Source organism: Neolamprologus multifasciatus, chromosome 4 (assembly GCF_963576455.1).
Source record: "Neolamprologus multifasciatus chromosome 4, fNeoMul1.2, whole genome shotgun sequence".
NCBI classification, from domain to species: domain Eukaryota; kingdom Metazoa; phylum Chordata; class Actinopteri; order Cichliformes; family Cichlidae; genus Neolamprologus; species Neolamprologus multifasciatus.
Genome location: NC_140442.1, coordinates 5,295,445 through 5,311,250, shown reverse-complemented (window position 1 = coordinate 5,311,250; position 15,806 = coordinate 5,295,445). Strand labels below are relative to the sequence as shown.

General features: G+C 46.7%; 1 protein-coding gene across 9 annotated transcripts in view; it reads right to left on the bottom strand.

Annotated features, from left to right (window-relative positions):
- LOC146519577 (uncharacterized) overlaps positions 1-15,330 on the bottom strand; it is a 35,919-nt gene extending 20,589 nt beyond the window's left edge. For 4 of the 9 annotated variants that reach the window (XM_085155748.1, XM_085155749.1, XM_085155752.1 and 1 more), the window contains exons 1-6: positions 15,003-15,330; positions 9,844-9,903; positions 9,537-9,593; positions 7,445-7,504; positions 7,210-7,293; positions 7,059-7,118 (exon numbers count right to left, since the gene is read on the bottom strand). In XM_085155748.1, coding sequence (XP_085011874.1) covers positions 7,059-7,118; positions 7,210-7,293; positions 7,445-7,504; positions 9,537-9,593; positions 9,844-9,903; positions 15,003-15,221 — 540 coding nt within the window. In that variant the 5' untranslated portion in view covers positions 15,222-15,330. Of the gene's footprint in view, positions 1-7,058; positions 7,119-7,209; positions 7,294-7,444; positions 7,505-8,598; positions 9,514-9,536; positions 9,594-9,843; positions 9,904-15,002 lie in introns of those variants that run through there. The other 5 variants (XM_085155760.1, XM_085155761.1, XM_085155762.1 and 2 more) reach the window with 3 other exon arrangements.
- Positions 15,331-15,806: the final 476 nt, after the last annotated feature.

Below are 15,806 nucleotides of genomic sequence, written 5' to 3'. Positions count from 1 at the left end.
GTCCGTCACTTTGTTGTGGAGGAATTCTGGCCCACTTTTCTTTGCAGAATTGTTTTAATTCAGCTACAGATTTGCCCAAACAGCAACACCTTGATTCTCAAACTCTCTCAGTGAATGGCTCTCTTGAGATCAGTCTACAACTTTTTTTTACATGGGTTGTACTCTGATATTCTGAACTCTACAAAATATGATGTTTTGGGTTCCAGGGGGGTGACTCCTGTGATTGTAGAAAGAAGTCACATTCTACATTAGTCGATGGGGAAATAGCCCCAACTCCCCATGGACCAGTGCAGATCCATCTAATGACAACGATAATGATGGTGATTTTAAAGACTTATGGAATCCATAAAGCATGTGTGTGTCTGTCATTAAAGCCAAATCAGAGAAACAAACAAAGATGTTCTGAAACTTAAGGCAATTTTTCAAAGATTCAAGTTTTTAATCAAAGCTGATATTAACAATTTGATGTTGAATAAAACAAACATGAAATTGAAGGACCTCCACTGGTAGTTTCTGCTACATACCAAACATATGTACAGGTGCACTTTAATGTACAACAAGAAAATTCCACAACTGAAAAATATAATAATAAAATAGTATTTTTAATGCACTTTGTCCGGCTGGTGCAATAAGAGCATAAAGTAATGCAATACAGAGGTTGTGCTTATTGCATGTTTCGGTACTGCCCATGGTAGGGTTGTGTTGGATGTATCACCTGTTGGAAAATGGACAGCAGGTTTTCTTATTTGAGTTATCTGATTTGATCAGGGGTTGTCAAAGTGACGAAGGTTGGTTGGAGCATTTCCAACATTCCCAACCCAAGCTCAGAGAGGTCTGACATGAATCATAAATGACAGACTTTAATGTGTCTCAAACACAGGCATTCTCATCACATATAACTGTCCCACGTGTTCAATCATGAAACATTTGGAAACAATGTCCTGGGATGTTATTGCACACAGTTCATTTGAGTTCCTCACTTTTACAAGGAATTTGGCGATGTTTGTGTTGATCTGTGTGTCCTGAATAGTTGGCTGTCTGGTTAGTCGCTGCAGCTGCTTGCAGAAAAAGACCAGTTCTCTGCAGGAGCAGTCGGGCCTTCCTTCACAGCTGCAGGGTTTCGGTACAACGACCAAGGACTCCACCACGGAAAAGCAACTGCTCGTTTCTATTACTGAATTGTTTCTTTTTAATGTACCACTGCACTCCAAACTAGTGACCAGCATGTTCTTATAAACACAACGCTTATATTCAGTTACACTGTCACGATGTGGCTGGCACCACGAAAGTGTTTCATTCTTCTGCAACGCTGCAAATTCTCTTGGTGTCAAAACTCTCTGAGAGCCACTTCCCAGAGTCACTAACTCTTCTCCAATGTAATTTAATGACTTTGTAAAACGATCACAACTTGTCATGGAACAGAAGAAGTCTTTGATTTCTGTGCTGGCGTCCTGAAGGGTAGCACTTCCTTGTCTTATTATTTTCTCATATGAAAAGAAATTCTTGAAAATCTGTAATGAAATTGACTGCGTACCAGAGTACATCTGCAACAGTCTGCTGTTCATGTCTTGAAAAACAAACACTGAATTGGCCCACAAAAGCCCCCAGTTGCGGACACCTTCTGTAAGATGCGTCAACAAATGGCAGTCGTACGAACAATGCTCGAGTCCATAGAGAGACGGTATCTGTGCTACAAACTGAACCAGACACAACTCTGCACAGTTGAGCTCATCCCGAGTGGCAAACTGGGAGAGGAGGACGTGAAGGGCACAAGGAAGAAGCATCCAGTGCTTGTAGTACACTGCTGGTAAAACATTCCTCAGTATTACAGGAGAATAGAGGAGAGCGAATGCTCTCCACTCACAAGCTTTCCAATGCATCCTCTCACTGAGGCTCCTGGGACTTCGGCTGATTTCATTTGGTGGCTGGATCTCACACAAGGCTCTGTCCAGGTCGTTTAAATGCTCATCTGTCAAATGGAAGTCCTTGCTGGCATAAAGCGGGTCGAACCACAGATTGACGAACTGACGGACAACGCCCAGACAAAAACAGTGCATGTAATCTGGAACAAAGCCTTTGATAATGTCAAATGACGGCAAAAGAAAAAGGAGACTTGGACCTTTAACCCCCATTTGACTCTGGTCATAACTATTTCCCATCACTAACTCAGCAAGTTGCACCGTTTCAGGCATGTGTCTCAGATCACAGCCGTCCATCTGTATCGGGTAAACTCTGGTAAAACCCCTGCCCTTTATAACCATCTCACCTTTGTGGTAGCAAAAACCACAACCAAATTCTTTGTTAAATGGCTCAAAGTTCTGCACCATTGCTCTTGCTATCGCATCACATGTGCATATTTTAACTGTTACCGTGGTGTGATGCTCCGAGCCGATCTCGTCTTTCCAACAGAACCCTGCAGTAGACAGTTTCTGAAGCTCGTTAATGAACGGAGTCAAAAAACTCTGAACTTGTGGTTTTCCTTTGCCAAACCATAAAGTGTGCAACAGAACGTTTTTGCACCGTTCCACATACGGTAGTTCATTGATGGTACACAGGATGGGCCAGATGGAGTATTTTGAGGAGCTGAACACGGGCGAGCCATCGCAGTTGAAGGTGAGTGTAATACTGCCATCTTGTCTTTCACTCTTGTATTCGTTTCCAGTGTGGACATCAGAAAAGGAATCATCCCTCGTGAAATGCTTCCCAAGCTTTGAGTGGACGCGTGCAAGGAGGTTTCTTAGCTGAATTTCTAGCGGCATTACAAGGAAGTAGTAAGCCTTCAAGATCAGATATTTTCTGCTCAAGCTCTGCTGGCACACGCTACACTCATTACCGGGATCCACACCAAGGTAGTTTGTGCACCTGGGGCAATAAAAGTGAATCTCAGTCTTTCCATTGTAATCAGTCGAATGTTTTTTTAAAAAGTGAAGCGACTTTGGAACACATCCGGGTACCACCAAGTTTAGGAGGTGCAGGAGATCTCTGGCTGCTGCTTTCGACAAGCCGTGCTTCACAATGAACGCCAGGAAGAGCAGGAGGAGGGCTCCCATTGTGACTGAGGAACCAGCATATATCTTCTTCTCTTCACAGAAAAACTGCTCCTAGTAACACATGACAGGCCAGAAATATGCTTTAAAATCCGAACATAGTAGAAACAAACCAAAATTTAAAAAAACAAAACAAATGAAAAATACTAACTGTCGGATCTTCTTCTGTAGTTTCATCATCAGATGAAGCACAGCTCGTCGGTTCTTGGTGCTATAACATATAAGAGAACGAGATACAAAATGTGTATTGAGGCAGATGATGATACTTAAACAGAGTAGACGAGGTGAAGGCTGGCAGAAATCTAGAGGATATAGGTGCCTGGAACCTTCTTATAGCCCCTGCACAATTATGAGTGGGGAATTTTATTGTAGAGACTATCTTACTATAATATAAAGCACCTGTAGGTGACTGTGGCTGTAATTTGGCACCATGTAAAAAAATTAAAATGAATTTAAATAAATTAGCTTTTGTGAGCAACACATTTTGCAAGCTGTAATCCTGCCTCTTTCTACTAGGCAATAGGACATTTAAACGTGACGATCTATGGATGTTATTTAAGTGGCAGCCTCCATCCATCCATCCATCCATCTTCATCCGCTTTATCCGGGGCCGGGTCATGGGGGCAGCAGCCTAAGCAAAGAGGCCCAGACCTCCCTCTCCCCAGCCACCTCCTCCAGCTTATCCGGGGGAACACCAAGGCGTTCCCAGGCCAGCCGAGAGATATATTCTCTCCAGCGTGTCCTGGGCCTCCTCCCGGTGGGACATGCCTGGAACACCTCACCCAGGAGGCGCCCAGGGGGCATCCTTGTCAGATGCCCAAACCACCTCAGCTGGCTCCTTTCGATGTGGAGCAGCAGCGGCTCTACTCTGAGCCCCTCCCGGATGGCCGAACTTCTCACCCTATCTCTAAGGGAGAGGCCAGCCACCCTTCGGAGGAAGCTCATTTCCGCCGCTTGTATCCGCGATCTCGTTCTTTCAGTCACTACCCACAGCTTGTGGCCGTAGGTGAGGGTAGGGACGTAGATCGACCGGTAAATTGAGAGCTTCGCTTTTACACTCAGCTCCCTCTTCACCACGACGGACCGGTGCAGCGTCTGCATTACTGCAGCTGCAGCCCCAATCCGTCTGTCGATCTCCGGCTCCCTTCTCCCATCACTCGCGAACAAGACCCCGAGATACTTGAACTCCTCCACTTGGGGCAGGAACTCATCCCCGACCCGGAGTGGGCACTCCACCCTTTTCCGGCTGAGAACCATGGCCTCAGATTTGGAGGTGCTGATCCTAATTCCCGCTGCTTCACACTCGGCTGCAAACCGCTCCAGTGCGAGCTGGAGGCCCTCACCCGATGAAGCCAACAGAACCACATCATCCGCAAAAGATCAGAGATGAGATTCTGAGGCCACCAAAGCGAAAGCCCTCCGCCACTTGGCTGCGCCTAGAAATCCTGTCCATAAAAATTATGAACAGAACCGGCGACAAAGGGCAGCCCTGGCGGAGCCCATCACCCACCGGGAACAAGTCCGACTTATTGCCGGCAATGCGAACCAAGCTCTTGCAACGGTTGTATAGGGATCGAATGGCCCGTAGCAATGGGCCAGACACCCCACACTCCCGCAACACCTCCCACAGGACACCCCGAGGGACACGGTCGAATGCCTTCTCCAAGTCCACAAAACACATGTAGACTGGTTGGGCGAACTCCCATGCACCCTCAAGTATCCTCGAGAGGATGAAGAGCTGGTCCAGTGTTCCGAGACCAGGACGAAAACCGCATTGTTCCTCCTGTATCCGAGGTTCGACTAGCGGACGAACTCTCCTTTCCAGCACCCTGGCATAGACTTTCCCAGGGAGGCTGAGGAGTGTGATCCCCCTATAGTTGGAACACACCCTCTGGTCCCCCTTCTTAAAGATGGGGACCACCACTCCGGTCTGCCAGTCCATGGGTACTGCCCCTGATCTCCACGCAACATTGCAGAGGCGTGTCAACCAGGACAGCCCTACAACGTCCAGAGCCTTCAGGAACTCGGGGCGGACCTCATCAACACCAGGGGCTCTGCCACCAAGGAGTTGTTTAACTGCCTCAGTGACCTCGCCCCCAGAAATTGGCGGGTCATTCCCCTCATCCCCAGACTCTGCTTCCTCCTCGGAAGACGCGTCAGTGGGATTAAGGAGGTCCTTGAAGTATTCCTTCCACCGCCTGACAATTTTCTCAGTCGACGTCAGCAGCGCTCCGCCAGCACTATACACAGTGCAGGTAGAGCACCGCTTTCCCCTCCTGAGACGCCTGACGGTTTGCCAGAATCTCTTCGAGGCAGTCCGAAAGTCTTTTTCCATGGCCTCTCCAAACTCCTCCCACACCCGAGTTTTTGCTTCAGCCACTGCCCGAGCCGCATTCCGCTTGGCCTGTCGATACCTGTCGGCTGCCTCCGGAGTCCCGCAGGCTAACCAAGCCCGATAGGACTCCTTCTTCAGCCTGGTGGCTCCCTTCACCTCTTGTGTCCACCATTTGGTTCGGGGATTACCACCACGACAGGCACCAACCACCTTGCGGCCGCAGCTCAATGCAGCAGCTTCGGCAATGGAGACGCTGAACATGGTCCATTCGGACTCAATGTCCCCCGCCTCCCTCGGAATGCTGTTGAAGCTCTGCCGGAGGTGTGCGTTGAAGATCTCGCGGACTGGGGCCTCTGCTAGTCGTTCCCAGCACACCCTCACTACGCGTTTAGGTGCACCAGGTCTGTCCAGCGTCCTCCCCCGCCACCTGATCCAACTCACCACCAGGTGGTGATCAGTTGACAGCTCAGCCCCTCTCTTTACCCGAGTGTCCAGAACATATGGTCGCAGGTCTGGTGATACGATTACAAAATCGATCATCGACCTACGGCCTAGAGCGTCCTGGTGCCACGTGCACTTATGGACACTCTTATGTTCGAACAAGGTGTTCGTTATGGCCAAACTGTGATTAGCACAGAAGTCCAATAACAAAGCACCGCTCGGGTTCAGATCAGGGAGGCCGTTCCTCCCAATCACGCCCCTCCAGGTCTCGCTGTCGTTACCCACGTGAGCATTGAAGTCTCCCAGCAGGACAACAGAGTCTCCAGGTGGAGCACCTTCCAGCACCCCCCCCCCCCCCCCCCCAGGGACTCTAAGAAGGCTGGGTACTCCGAACTGCCACTCGGCGCATAAGCGCAGATGACAGTCAGGACCCGTTCCCCAACCTTAAGGCGCAGGGAACAAACCCTCTCGTCCACCGGGAAAAACCCCAACGTACCGGCAGCAAGCCGAGGGGATATTAGAATACCCACCCAGCCCGCCTCCTCTCACCAAGGGCACTCCAGACTGAGACAGAGTCCAGCCCCTCTCCAGGAGACTAGTTCCAGAGCCCAAGCCATGCGTAGAGGTGAGCCCGACTATATCTAGCCGGTACCTCTCAGCCTCACGCACTAACTCAGGCTCCTTCCCCACCAGAGAGGTGACATTCCATGTCCCTATTGCCAGTCTTGGCAGCCGGGGGTCAGTCCGCCAGGGCCTCCGCTCCTGGCCGCCACCCGGCACACAATGCACCCGACCCCTATGGCGCCTCCTGCGGGTGGTGGGCCTGCGGGAGGATGGGCCCATGTCCCCTCTTCGGGCTGTGCCCGGCCGGGCCCCATGGACTAAGGCCCGGCCACCAGACGCTCGCCCTCAGGCACCCTCCCCGGGCCTGGCTCCAGGGCGGGGCCCCGGTAACCCTATCCCGGGCAGGGTAAACTGTTCCCTCGGTGTTCTTTTCATAAGGGTCTTCTGAATCGCTCTTTGTCTGGTCCCTCACCCAGGACCAATTTGCCATGGGAGACCCTACCAGGGGGCAAAAGCCCCCAGACAACATAGCCCCTGGGATCCCAGGGACACACAAACCCCTCCACCACGATAAGATTGCGATTCACGGAGGAGTGGCAGCCTCCAGTCTATGAAAAAAGACTGGAGGCTCAGACTCCCATGTTAAAACTTCCTGTATGCATATACGTTACCATTTCATGGTCTGGATCTACCTCTTTGGTTTCTGCTTTCCCAGCTGACAGATGACTGGCCTACGAGTCAAAAAAAGATGGATGATGACCATCTCAATGGCATAATTTTAATATCCTTAAAATACTTTTCACTCAAGGCAGCTTCGCATACCGTAGGATCTTCATCTTCGTCAGAATCAGATGAGTAAGAATCTGTGTCCCCATCATTGTAGACTGTGTTATCTCTCGCAATATGCTGTCATGGATTGTAGCAAGAAAACAGAATGAGGAACCTTTTTCATTTTAGAAGTATAAAAACTTCTAAACATATCAGTGAACTACATATGCCGGATCCATTATTTAATCCCAATAATAATCCCATGTAATGTTTGACACCCCTACTTTACCATTACATGCTCTGAATCTCCTCTTCTGTCATCTGTAGGCCCAGCAGACACATGAGTGGCCTGAGATAAAGAAAATTATGATTTCTAAGCATGATATGATCACATTCAATGTTTATATGTAATCACCATAGGATGTTTTGTAACTTCAGTATTAGATACTATTGTCTCCAAGTACTCCAACTAACTAATGGCCTCAATAAGAAATTTCATTCACCACCTTTTGACAACAGCTGCACTACAGTTTGGTCCATAAATACTTGGATAGAGATAACTTTTTTTCTAATTTTGGCTCTGTATATTACCACAATGAATTTTAAATGAAACAACTGTGATGCTGTTGAAGTGCAGACTTTCAGCTTTAATTCAATGGGTTGAACAAAATGATTGCAAAAATATATATATATGTGAGGAACTAAAGCATTTTTTAACACAATCCCTTCATTTCCGGGGTTTGAAAGTAATTGTAATTAAATAACCTAAAATATAATGTTAAGGTTTTTTTTTTTCCCCTTTTTAATCCTCTGCCAGGCCTTTACTGCAGTGGCTTTCAGTTGCCTGTTTGTTTTTGGCTTTTCTGTCTGAAGTTTAGTTAGGGTTAGGTTAAGATCAGGTGACTGACTTGGCCATTCAAGAATATTCCACTTCTTTGCTTAAAAAAACTCCCTTTGGCTGCATGTTTTAGGTCGTTTTCCATCTCTATTATGAAACAGCGCCCAATCAATTTGACTGCATCTAGCTGGATTTGAGCAGACAGTATGCCTCTGAACACCTCCAAATTAATTTCGGTTGCTTCTGTCCTGTGTCACATCACCAATAAACACTAGTGTCCCTGTGCCACTGGCAGCCATGCATGCCCAAGCCATCACAATTACTCCGCCATGCTTTACAGATGATGTGGTGTGCTTTGGATCATGAGCTGTTCCACACCTTCTCCATACTTTTTTCTTGCCATCATTCTGGTAGATGTTGATCTTGGTTTCATGTGCCCAAAAAATATTTTCCCAGAACTGTGCTGCCTTTTTTTGATGTTTTTTTTGTTTTTTGTTTAGCAAATTCCAGTCTAGCCTTTCTATTCTTGAGGCTTATGAGTGGTGCCTTTATTTACTTTTATGCAGTTTTGTCTTTATGGCAGACGTTGATATGGATACGCCTACCTCCTGGAGAGTGTTGTTCACTTGGTTGGCTGTTGTGAAGGAGTTTCTCGTCACCACGGAAATGATTCTGTGATCATCCACCACTGTTGTCTTCTGTAGCCGTATAGGGTTTTTTTTTTTTGGCGTTGCTGAGTTCATCAGTGCTTTCTTTCTTTCTTAAGATGTACGACACTGTAGATTTTGCCACTCCGACTATTTTAGCCATTGCTCGAATGGGTTGTTTCTGTTTTTGCAGCTTACAGATGGCTTGTTTCAACTGCATGGAGAGCTCCTTTGACCGCATGTTGTCTGCTCACAGAAAAATCTTCCAAATGCAAGCATCACACCACAAATAAACTCCAGGTCTTTCATCTCCTTAATTGACATTAATGACATAATGAAATTGCCCACACCTGCATATGAAATAACCTTTGAGTCAATTGTCAAATTACTTTTGGTTCTTTTAAAAAGAGGTGGGACATATTAGGAGCTGAAACTCCTAAATCCTTCATCCAATTTAAATGTGGATACCCTCAAATGAAACCTGAGAGTCTACACATTATGTCCATGTTCATTATATAACTATAGATGGAATATGTTTCAGTAAACTTGTGTCAGTGTCCAAATATACATGGACCACTCTGTGTATTTCACATGTATCTAGAGTGGCCAGGGAGGATAAATAAGCTTCTTCAAAAACTTCCATGACTGCTCCTATAAAAAGATGAAAAATGCACTTGATTTAAATCTGGTTGCTTATTTTATTTTCTCCCTAGAAGTGTGACACTGGACAAAGAAGCTTGTTTGGTTTGTGCACAAAATTTAAATCAGGTAAGTTTACTCCCTTTTTGCACATTTTTACTCTATCCTTGCAGCCAATGTTATAGTTTCTCTGGATTTTAAGTAATTTTGGATTCTTGTCTTTCTAAACCTTAAAAATTCTCAAAACGATAATTTACCGTTTGATGGTCTGAATCTGTTCTATCATCTGCTGGCCCAGCAGACCCATGATGAGCCTAGAAGACAGGACTTTGTTATAAACATCTTCATATGATCATTTTAATATTGTGAAAGAAAAAGCATTTCATTTACTGTAAGGCTCACATATACGGGTGCTACTTCAGTATCAGATGAGCGGAAATATATAATCTCGACATGAATGTGACGTTACAGTCTTTCTGATCATTAACTGTAAAATAACATTTAATTTTTTTCCCTAAGGTTTAATAATTCTTATTATATAGTATTAGTATTAAGGTATTTTACCTTTTTATGGTTTGAATCTCCTCTTCTGTTACCTTTTGGCTCAGTAGAGCCATGACCAGCCTGAGAGACACAAAAAGATAAATTAAGGAATCTACACATTATATTTGGTAATTTAAAGATGTGAAACATCAATTTGTAGCTGCCAGTGATTTTTAACAGGAGTATTGTCATTGTTGTGGTTGACAAGCCTCATGCATCACTATTTGTGATTATGAATCTTTTCCTGTCCTCTATGTGGTCTGTCTTGTCCTCAGTGTTTTACTTTCAGTTATGCCTGTGCGTTTGTCTCTCTGCTTGTTCTATGTCCTAATTGTCTAGCTGGTGTTGTCATGTCTACGTCTCTCCATGTTTCCGGTTTTATTTAGAAAAATCTGGTGTTTCCATGTTTAATGTGTATAGTTGTACGTTCCCTGTGGTGTCATTATGTTTATTCCAGTCAGTTGTTTCCCCATGTGTTTCCACTTCCCCTGATCACCTCCTGTGTGTATTTAGTCTGTGTGTTTTCATTTAGTTTTTGTCAGGTTGTCTGTTTTCCTTCTCCCCGTCACTTCAGGTTTCCAATGTCTTTATTATTCTGTTCAGGGCATGTTCATGTTTCTAGCTCATGTTTGTGTTTCATAGCTTCTCTCATGCTCCTGCTCAAAATCATGTTCATAGTTGTTACAGCCGTGAATCGCTACCCTCTCCGTGAATTGCTACCTTATCATGGTGGAGGGGTTTGTGTTTCCCAGGGATCCCAGGGGCTATGTTTTCCGGGGGCTTTTGCCCATTGGTAGCGTCTCCCATAGCAAATTGGTCCTGGGTGAGGGACCAGACAAAGAGCGATTCGGAAGACCATTATGAGGAAAACATCGAGGGAACAGTTTGCCCTGCCCGGGATAGGGTTACCGGGGTCTCGCCCTGGAGCCAGGCCCAGGGAGGGTGCCTGAGGGCGAGCGTCTGGTGGCCGGGCCTTAGTCCATGGAGCCCGGCCGGGCACAGCCCGAAAAGGGGACATGGACCCATCCTCCCGCAGGCCCACCACCCGCAGGAGGTGCCGTAGGGGTCGGGTGCATTGTGTGCCGGCAAGGAGCGGAGCCCTGGCGGACTGATCCCCGGCTACCAAGACTGGCAACTGGGACATGGAATGTCACCTCTCTGGTGGGGAAGGAGCCTGAGTTAGTGCGTGAGGTTGAAAGGTACTGGCTAGATATAGTTGGGTTCACCTCTACGCATGGCTTGGGCTCTGGAACCAGTCTCCTGGAGAGGGGCTGGACTCTGTCTCAGTCTGGAGTTGCCCCTGGTGAGAGGCGGCGGGCTGGGGTGGGTATTCTAATATCCCCTCGGCTTGCTGCCTGTACGTTGGGGTCCTTCCCAGTGGATGAGAGGGTTTGTTCCCTGTGCCTTAGGGTTGGGGAACGGGTCCTGACTGTCATCTGCGCTTATGCGCAGAGTGGCAGTTCAGAGTACCCAGCCTTCTTAGAGTCCTTGGGTGGGGTGCTGGAAGGTACTCCACCTGTAGACTCGTCTTGACTTGTCTTCAATGCTCACGTGGGTAACGACAGCGAGACCTGGAGGGGCGTGATTGGGAGGAACGGCCTCCCTGATCTGAACCTGAGCGGTGTTTTGTTATTGGACTTCTGTGCAAATCACAGTTTGGCCATAACGAACACAAGTGTCCATAAGTGCACGTGGCACCAGGACACTCTAGGCAGCAGGTCGATGATCGATTTTGTAATCGTATCACCAGACATGCGACCATATGTTCTCGACACTCGGGTAAAGAGAAGGGCTGAGCTGTCAACTGATCACCACCTGGTGGTGAGTTGGATCAGGTGGCAGGGGAGGACGCAGGACAGACCTGGTGCACCTAAACGCGTAGTGAGGGTGTGCTGGGAATGCTTAGCAGAGGCCCCAGTCCGTGAGATCTTCAACGCACACCTCCGGCAGAGCTTCAACAGCATTCCAAGGGAGACTGGAGACATTGAGTCTGAATGGACCATGTTCAGCATCTCCATTGCCGAAGCTGCTGCATTGAGCTGCGGCCGAAAGGTGGTTGGTGCCTGTCGTGGTAGTAACCCCCGAACCAAATGGTGGACACAAGAGGTGAAGGGAGCAACCAGGCTGAGGAAGTAGTCCTATTGGGCTTGGTTACCCTGTGGGACTTCGGAGGCAGCTGACAGATACCGACAGGCCAAGCGAAATGCGGCTCGGGCAGTGGCTGAAGCAAAAACTCGGGTGTGGGAGGAGTTCGGAGAGGCCATGGAAAAAGACTTTCGGACTGCCTCGAAGAGTTTCTGGCAAACCATCAGGCGTCTCAGGAGGGGAAAGTGGTGCTCTACCTGCACTGTGTATAGTGCTGGCGGAGCGCTGCTGACTTCGACTGAGAAAATTGTCGGGCGGTGGAAGGAATACTTCGTGGACCTCCTTAATCCCACTGACACGTCTTCCGAGGAGGAAGCAGAGTCTGGGGATGAGGGGGATGACCTGCCAATTTCCGAGGGTGAGGTCACTGGGGCAGTTAAACAACTCCTTGGTGGCAGAGCCCCTGGTGTGGATGAGGTCCGCCCCAAGTTCCTGAAGGCTCTGGACGTTGTAGGGCTGTCCTGGCTGACACGTCTCTACAATGTTGCGCGGAGATCAGGGGCAGTAGCCCTGGACTGGCAGACCGGGGTGGTGGTCCCCATCTTTAAGAAGGGGGACTGGAGGGTGTGTTCCAACTACAGGGGGATCACACTCCTCAGCCTCCCTGGGAAAGTCTAGGGTGCTGGAAAGGAGAATTCGTCCGCTAGTCGAACCTCAGATACAGGAGGAACAATGCGGTTTTCGTCCTGGTCATGGAACACTGGACGAGTGACCATGGGAGTTTGCCCAACCAGTCTACATGTGTTTTGTGAACTTGGAGAAGGCATTCGATCGTGTCCCTCGGGGTGTCCTGTGGGAGGTGCTGCGGTGGTATGGGGTGTCTGGCCCATTGCTACGGGCCATTTGATCCCTATACAACCGTTGCAAGAGCTTGGTTTGCATTGCCGGCAAGAAGTCGGACTCGTTCCCGGTGGGTGATGCGCTTCACCAGGGCTGCCCTTTGTCACGATTCTGTTTATAATTTTTAAGGACAGGATTTCTAGGCGCAGCCAAGTGGCAGAGGGCTTTCACTTCGGTGGCCTCAGAATCTCATCTCTGCTTTTTGCGGATGATGTGGTTCTGTTGGCTTCATCGGGTGATGGCCTCCAGCTCGCACTGGAACGGTTCGCAGCCGAGTATGAAGCAGCGGGAATTAGGATCAGCGCCTCCAAATCTGAAGCCACAGTTCTCAGCCGGAAAAGGGTGGAGTGCCCACTCCGGGTCGGGGATGAGTGGCTCAGAGTAGAGCCGTTGCTCCTCCACATCGAAAGGAGCCAGCTGAGGTGGTTCGGGCATCTGACAAGGATGCCTCCTGGGCGCCTCCTGGGTGAGGTGTTCCGGGCATGCCCCACCGGGAGGAGGCCCCGGGGCAGACCCAGGACACGCTGGAGAGATTATATCTCTCGGCTGGCCTGGGAACGCCTTGGTGTTCCCCCGGATAAGCTTGAGGAGGTGGGTGGGGAGAGGGAGGTCTGGGCTTCTCTGCTTAGGCTGCTGCCCCCGCGGCCCCGGATAAAGTGGAAGAAGATGGATATATGGATATATGGATATATGGAAACTAGCATTGGAGTTGTTATAGCCAATGCTAGTTTTTTCAGTTTAGGTTTTAGTTTAGTTTTTGCCACTTTTGGTGTTGCTTTGTTTGTGCATTCATGTCATCAGCTGTAATAAAGGCTCGCCTTTTGTTTAACCAGTAAGTAGTTTTCTTTCGTGTTCTGCTTTTGGGTCCGTTCCTTTAACCCTCCCGGTGTTCCCCACCGTGACAACTGCTGTTACCAAAAAATCTATGGCGGTTTAATAATGACCAACCAAATATAAATCAGGCTCTAAAAAAGTTAGATAAAGCACATTCCTTTAGTGTTAAAAGTGGGGCTGCACCTATTGATTCCTTAGTAACTGAGGATTTTATCAATTATTCCATCAATTAAATGACTTATCGGATAAGAAATACTTTTGTCTCGGCAATAGTGAATATTCAAACGAATAAAAAAATAATAATTTTTTAAAACGAACTGCTCCTTAGTTTCCATTTTACAAGTTACAATGTTTTAACAGTTGAACTCACTTTAACTAACAGTTTATGAAGGAAACATTTTATGAAATGTTAACAAAATAATGAATCACAATACAATATAATAAAGCATCAATACAACCCAAACAAGGCCATCAAATAAAATAGTCTTTAGTCTTGGTCTTCCTGGAAGACTTTCTTATATTAATAAAGAGCTCTGACAGTGTTGTCTCCTGGACGAGGCAGATTTGGTGTGTCTTAACGTGTTTGTGTGTGTGTTTGAGCATTTAACGCAGCATATTAGCATTTTAATTTATGTAATATAATTTATATTTATATTAACCTACATTAGGAATCACTCAGGCAGAAAGTGGGACTAATTTAACCATCATGTCACACTGAGTTAAGAGTGTACATATGCTTTTATTTTGACCTCTGTGGATTTGCTGTAGATTTTGTAACTGTTTAAAACAAACAGCGCTGGGTGGGAGGTTCTGAAAGGTTCTCTTTTCTTCACGTTGGAGCTCGTTTTCTAGTAAAGGTTTTTAACGGCGCTTACAGGAACAGCGCTCCACCTGAGCTAACGGCTCCATCTCTCTGCTCTTCGCCGGGTGTGCAGATCCAATAAAAAAAACTACGACAGCATCATCTTCACTGCTGCCGGTGTGTTACTAGTCTTTTTTCGTTGAAAACATGGGGACTGCCTGCATTAATGTTGTAAAGCTTTTTATTCACACGTATGCTCCCAGATGCATCTTCTCCTGCAGGTCTGATTTTAGTTGCAAACGTGGGAGAAACCCTCGCCTTTATAAGTTGAGATACGCAGTCGTGCATTAATTTAAATGAAGCAACGAAGCAAAAAATTAAAGAATGAATAAAATAATAAATAATTAAATAAATAAGATGCGTCGTTTTATGTTTTATGTATTATTTTTGTGATCCGGTTATTTTAATCAACTCGATGACTCGCTGCAGCCCCGCAGAGGTGCCTTTATGCACGCATGGCTGCACGACTTACTCTTTGCAGACTGATTATTAAGGTTACCTCGTTGATGATCTTTGTCTTTGCAGACGTCTTTGTAGGGCGTCCACTTCTCGGCAGAGTAGCCACAGTATTGAATCGTCTCCATTTATGCACAATCTCCCTGACTGTGGAGAGATGAATACCCAAAGTACGTGCTATTATTTTATACCCTTTTCCAGTTTTGTGCAAATCAACAATTTTGGCTCGTAAATCTTCTGAGAGCTCCTTTTTACGAGGCATGATTCACATGAACAGGAATATCCATCAATAAAAGCATTTGAAAATATTTGTTGAGGGATTCAGCCACCAGGAAGCGCTCCCTCTGCACCGGAAGTGTGGACTTTTCCGTCATTATTAAAAAAACAAAAACAAACAAAAAACAGGACAAAAAGCAACAACTTTCTTTGGGATTCTGACAACCTAATAATTTGTTAAAACAACACAGTGTGAACTGCAAAGGTTATGATAACCACAGATAAGAAACTTGCACTCTTTTAAATTCCAGCCTTTTCTTCTTGACTGCTATAAATTAACCAGAGCAGGTCAGTGATATAATGTAGTCTCTATTTGAGGTTCACTCTAAGGAATCAAAATATGTAAAAAAAAAAAAAAAGGAAATCATGAAATTTCAATCTTTTTCCAACAAATGAGCAGCAAAGTGAATAGGAAATCTTGTCAAGATTTCTGCAGGGTTGAAAGGATGATGTCTGGTCTTCCAGCAGTCAGTTTCTGGAGAAATTTCGCCTCATAAGTCCCAAGAACATCCCAGAACATTTATTGGTTTGATGCACACTTCTAACTTGTGTTTATTTTGTTGCCAAAATT